The sequence below is a fragment of the Colobus angolensis genome, unplaced genomic scaffold (assembly GCF_000951035.1).
Source record: "Colobus angolensis palliatus isolate OR3802 unplaced genomic scaffold, Cang.pa_1.0 Scaffold43, whole genome shotgun sequence".
NCBI lineage: Eukaryota > Metazoa > Chordata > Mammalia > Primates > Cercopithecidae > Colobus > Colobus angolensis.
The window spans coordinates 5,514,944-5,521,402 of NW_012117710.1; the positions used below are offsets into that span (position 1 = coordinate 5,514,944).

Genomic DNA, 6,459 nt, shown 5'->3' on the forward strand with positions numbered 1-6,459 from the left:
GGGAGGCTGAGGTGGGAGGACCACTTGAGCCCAGGAGCTGCACTCCAGCCCGGGTGACAGAGTGAGACCGTGTCTCCAAAAAAAAAAAAAAAAAATTGGAGAGAGGGAGGACAAGAGGGAGGGAACGAACAAGTGGAGAGAGTTCAACTGAGCCAAATGATTTTTGTGTGTTAAGCTATGAAAATACTTGCGGGAGAACACAGTGATATCATTTACAAGTTTTCTGCGGAAAACCAGGAAATTCAGTACTAGAGTGGAAAGCCAGGTAGGCACTAAAACATCTACTGAAAATTAGGTCTTACGTTGATAGAGGAGAAGACGACACAGGTCGACTGTTTTAAAGATCACTGGCATTTTTTTTTTTTTTTGAGATGTAGTCTCGCTCTGTCGCCCAGGCTGGAGTGTAGTGGCCGGATCTCAGCTCACTGCAAGCTCCGCCTCCCGGGTTTACACCATTTTCCTGCCTCAGCCTCCCGAGTAGCTGGGACTACAGGTGCCCACCACCTCGCCCGGCTAGGTTTTTGTATTTTTTAGTAGAGACGGGGTTTCACCGGGTTAGCCAGGATGGTCTCGATCTCCTGACCTCGTGATCCGCCCAGCTCGGCCTCCCAAAGTGCTGGAATTACAGGCTTGAGCCACCGCACCCGGCCAGATCACTGGCATTTTAAAGGTTCCTAGAACCCGATCTAAAATCCAATTTTTCGGCCATGAGCGGCAGCTCACGCCTGTAATCACAGCACTTTGGGAGGCTGAGGCGGATCAATCACCTGAAATCAGGAGTTCGAGACCAGCCTGGCTAACATGGTGAAACCCCATCTCTACTAAAAATACAACAATTAGCTGGGCATGGTGGCAGATGCCTGTTATCTCAGCTACTCAGGAGCCTAAGGCAGGAGAATTGTTTGAATCCAGGAGGTGGAAGTAGCAGTGAGCTGAGATTGCACTATTGCACTCCAGCCTGGGCGACAAGAACAAAACTCTGTCTCAATAAATAAATAAATAAAATATATAAATTAAAAATAAAATCCAACTTTTCTTCTACTCCTCTTAAAAACATGCTTTCTGGACTGGGGGCAGTGGCTAATGCCTATAATCCCAGCACTTTGGGTGGCCAAGGTGGGCAGATCATGAGGTCAGGAGTTCCAGACCAGCATGGCCAACATGGTGAAACCAGTCTATCCTAAAAATACAAAAAAACTAGCTGGGCGTGGTGGCGGGCGCCTGTAATCCCAGCTACTTGTGAGGCCGAGGCAAGGAGAGTCGCTTGAACCTCTCCACCCCAGGCAAAAAGTTCGAGTCTCCGTCTCAAAAAACAAACAAAAACACATACACAAAAAACCAACACACACACACACACACACACGAAACGATGCTTTCTGCGTCACATCAGAATGTCATACAGTGGAGAAGAGCTGCATGTGGTTTTCTGTGCTAATTGATACACAATGACATAAATATCACACTAAGACAAAATATACATCAGCAATGATCAGAAACGCTCTCAAGCACCACATCATACTCCACCCGCCCTCTCTGTGCCCCTGGATGTGAGTAAGTGTGTGCAGCTGTGGTCCCCAGCATACCTCAGGCTCGATGTGCCTTGGAAAAAGGGAGGTGGTAAGGTATTTGTACAAAATTCTCATGTCGTCTTGTTCTAATCCACTCCTGGAACATCAGAAAAGCACTGGGTTAAACGTTTTGGAATTGTCTTCTGTCTTTCCACTGCTGTGATAAAGCTCATTTAAAAAAAAAAATTTTTTTTCAAGTCATTTTTAGCGACACAGAATAAATTCTAACTTTTTAAAGTCTAAAGCTACATAAAACTCAAAACAATCTAATGAGTTTCCTTTTTCCTAAACATAATTCTTAGCACTGAGGTAAATCTGAATTTACGTGGTATACTTTGTCAAACTTTTCCAAAAAAATTTAAGCCCTGGATAAAGCTCATTTTTTATTTAAAAAAAAAAAAAAAAAAAAACTTCGAGACGACGTCTTGCTCTGTACCCAGGCCAGGTGCAGTGGTGCGATCACGGCTCACTGAAGTCTCGGCCTCCAGGACTCAAGCGGTCCTCCCATCTCAGCCTCCAGACTAGCTGGGACTACAGGCGTGCACCACCATGCCCAGATAATTTTTCTACTTTATGTAGAGATAGGGGTCTTGCTATGTCGCCAGGTTGGTTTCGAACTCCTGGATTCAAGCAGTGCTCCTGCCTCAGCCTCCTAAAGTGCTGGGATTACATATGTGAGCCACTGTGCCTGGCCTCATCTTTTTTCACTTTTCAAGAGACGAGTCTTGTCTGTCGCCCAGGCTGGATTATAGTGGTGTGACCACAGCTCGCTGCAGCCTCCGATTCCTAGGCTCAAGCGAACCTCCCATCTGAGCGTCCTGAATAGCTGGGACTACCGGTGCTTTTTTCTTTAATATTTTATCAAGAGGCTCACCTCCTGACTGCGAAGTTCAGGAAGGCGAAGAGTTAGAACTGGAGTCCAGGCACTGGAACTTCATCCCCACCTGCAAAAGACTACTCCTACGTAGTCTTATATTTCACAAGCCATTTGAGATAAAAAGTCATAAGGGATCGGACTCTGGTTGAATTCCATGTAGGATTATGTAGGAAACCTCCAAAGCCACACTGTTTCATTTTAGGAGCAGATGTCTCTTAGCTTCCCAGATTATACGGTAACCCCACATTCTCTCCCCTAGTCCCCTGGGAAAATATGCGTGTGCTGTAGACAGGGAACATGATCCTAGGTCTCAGAAATGTACATGGATTTTAATTCTCTGGATCGTGATGTAGAAAAAGGAGAGGAGGAGAAAAACAAGCTTTCAGGCAAACCATCTGATCTGAAGTGAGGCAGGAAGGAGCAGCACATGGAAAAAGCACAGAGAAACTAGCAGGCATCAGACTCTGGAATCGGTTTTTTAAAAGAGAGACAGACAGACAGTAAGGCTGGATCTGGGGGTTTTCTATCCAAGATCACTGAAATATCCTGAAGGTGGCCAGGTGCGGTGGCTCACACCTGTAATCCCAGCAGGTTTTGGGAGGCCAAAGTGCGCAGATCACCTGAGGTCAGGAGTTCAACACCAGCCTGGCCAACATGGCGAAATACTGGCTCTACTAAAAAATACAAAATTTTGCTAGGACTGATAGCACACGTCTCTAATCCCAGCCACTTGGGAGACTGAGGTATGAGAATCGCTTGAACCTGGGAGACAGAGGTTGAAGTGAGCTGAGATCACACCATGGCACTCTAGCCTGGGCAACCGAGCAAGTGAGACTCTGTCTCAAAAAAAAAAATCAAAACAATATACTAAGTAAATACATAAGGGTAATATTTACTCTGCTTGTGAAAAATTCTTTTATTTCCCCCTTTTTGGTGGAGACACAGCCTCATTATATTGTCCAGGCTGAGACAACAGAGCCTCATTATATTGTCCAGGCTGGTCTCCAAGCAACTCCTGGCTCAAGCGATCTTTCTGCCTCCTCCTCCCCAGTAGCTGGGACTATAGATACGTGCCACCACACCTGGTTTAAAAGTCTTTCTTGGCATTTAAATATAACAGCTTTGGAATAAGCAATTCCGTCAAAACATGTTTTTTTCTTAGACAGGGTCTTGTTCTGTCACTCAGGCTGGAGTACAGTGGTGCTATCATAGCTCACTGCAACCTCAAACTTCCGGGCTCAAGTGATTCTCTGGCCTCAACCCCTGTAGTCTCTGTAGCTGGGACTGTTAAGTGCACACCACAGTGGCCAGCTGATTTTTTTTTTTTTTTTTTTTTGCATTTTTTGTAGAGATATAGTCTACGTTACCCAGGCTTCTCTTGAACTCCTGGTCTCAAGTGATCCTCCTGCCTCAGCCTCCCAAAGTGCTGGGATGACAGGTGGAAGCAATCGCGCCTGGAGTAACATGCTGTTTTTCTTGAAGGTTCTTTTTGTTGCTACTTCCTGGGACTGATCTTTCCCCAACGAGCACACTGGAGGTGACAACAGTTCTGTGCAGCCACCAGAGCTGTGCCCTGCTCTACCCCTCGGATGCTATTCCAAGACGACGATGCCAACAGAATCCCCAGAGCTGGGCACCAGATTGTCCTGTGACTACAGGCTTCCAAGGGCCAACCCTGCTGGTCACTCTCGCTCCAGGGTCTCCCAGAATGAGCTCCTGGAAGACCCTCTGCTCTTTCATTCTTCCTCACTCTCAGGAGTTTGCACCCATGGCAGAGCTTGTGTTCCGTCCCAGAGATCAGAATCTCAGCTACTCTTCTCTTTTCGGTGGAGTCAAGGCCATGGGCCACTGCTGCTGGATTCTGGCTTGTCACACTACATCTCCCTACCATCGTGGATGCATGTAACTTGCAAGCACCTCCTGTCATTTTCATCTGGGGAGGAGCCACTCCCTCTGCAGACCTGATGCTATAGGAGCACAACTATCCTCCCATCTCCTATATTCCACAGCAGTATTTCACTTTACTAACATCGTGTGCGCATCACAGAAAACAACTACAGCAGAGTCAGTATAGTGGAAGGTTGCCTCATAAACAATTTGTCAAATTAAAAAATAGGTGGAGGCTGGGCACGGTGGCTCACGCCTGTAATCCCAGCACTTTGGGAAGCTGAGGCAGGTGGATCACTTGAGGTCAGGAGTTCGAGACCAGCCTGGACAACATGGTGAAACCCCGTCTCCACTAAAAATACAAAACAGCTGGGCATGGTGGCACGTGCCTGTAATCCCAGCTACTCAGGAGGCTGAGGAAGGAGAATCGCTTGAACCCAAGAGGTGGAGGTTGCAGTGAGCCAAGCAAGATTGTGCCATTGTACTCCGGCCTGGGCAAGACAGTGAGACTCTGTCTCAAAAAAAAAAAAAGAAAGAAAGAAAGAAAGAAAGTGGGCTATAGTAGTCAATGGGAACATAAAACCTGAGGGTCCTGGGACAGCTGCGGGGGGGCCGGCCACTCCCTGCTATGCCTCCACGGCTTCTGTCCACCTACTCTAGGCCAAAAGTGCACGGCCTCGGTTGCCACCCAGCTCTGAGAGGTCACGTATGCTGGGCAGTCTTGTGACCACCTTGTTCCTACTGCAGGACACAGTTTGACGATAGCAGGTAATTTCCTGGTTTGTATAACACTTTGGATTTCTTCGATTTAAAAAAAGAACTCTAGCTTCTTTAAAAGAAAGCAGGTGCAGTGGCTCATGCCTGTAATCCCAGCACTTCAGGAGGCTGAGGCGGGCGGATCGCTGAGGCCAGGAGCTTGAGACCAGCCTGACTAACACAATAAACCCCGTCTCTATAAGAAAAAAAAAAAAAGCTCTAAAAATTTTGCTTCTCACATTTGTCATTTTGGAAAAAACTCCAAAAGAAAAATAGGATTCTAAACCTTACTTGATAGGAACTTTTTTTTTTTTTTTTTTTTTTGAGACGGAGTCTCGCTCTGTTGCCCAGGCTGGAGTGTACTGGAGTGTAGTAGCGCCATCTTGGCTCACTGCAACCTCCGCCTCCCAGGTTCAAGCGATTCTCCTGCCTCAGCCTCCCAAGTAGCTGGGATTACAGGCATGAGCCACCATGCCCAGCTAATCTTTGTACTTTGAGTAGAGATGGGGTTTCCCCATGTTGGCCAGGCTGGTCTCAAACTCCTTACCTCAAGTGATCTGCCCGACTCGGCCTCCCAAAGTGCTAAGATTACAGGCGTGAGCTACTGCGCCCAGCCTTACATCTTTCATGCAACCGGTTTTAAACTCCTCTGCTTGGAAATTTTAACCCAAATCACCCTAGTTCTGCTTTAAATAATCACTGCTTTATTTTGACAATATCTATGAAGATGCTTCCTACCCAGCCTCCCCCTGCAAGTTCCTGTTTGACAACCTGCCATCAATCCAGTCACTGCTGTTTTCATTATCTCAATTTCTTCTTTTAATACCACACCTCGGGGTGTACCTACCAGATGAGCTGATCATTATAGAGAAATGCAGTGTATTTGACTATATTCAGGCTTTCCTCCATTCTATTAATAAAGGACTGGATTTTCAAATAAGTCATTTTATCCAACGGGAAGAAGCTGATTCCACCAAAAATGTCAAGTAGGTCACATGACTGCAAATGTAGCGTTTGCAAATACTGTGGAAAAAAAGGCATAAAATTTAGTAAGAGTACACTGAATATAATGCTCCTTGATAACTGAGAATAATCTTATGTCAGACTTGTATTTATACTGCAATTACACACTAGCAAACAGCACAACAATGAGGCCATGGCGAAGACATGGGTAACCAAGTGTGAACTCAGTACCAATTCCAAGATACACAGTTCAAACATATCTAGTTAATGTTTATTCAGTATTGTGTTTTACCTCTTTTTAAAGTTAAATTTTTTTTTTTTTTTGAGACGCAGTCTTGCTCTGTCACCCAGGCTGGAGTGCAGTGGTGCAATCTTGGCTCACTGCAAGCTCTGCCTCCCAGGTTCATG

General features: G+C 46.1%; 1 protein-coding gene across 1 annotated transcript in view; it reads right to left on the minus strand.

The window, feature by feature from the left end:
• LOC105522451 (vacuolar fusion protein CCZ1 homolog B-like) overlaps positions 1–6,459 on the minus strand; it is a 34,859-nt gene that overhangs the window by 21,503 nt on the left and 6,897 nt on the right. Inside the window, 2 exon segments of the mRNA XM_011956979.1 lie at positions 1,584–1,665; positions 5,936–6,111. Coding sequence (XP_011812369.1) covers positions 1,584–1,665; positions 5,936–6,111 — 258 coding nt within the window.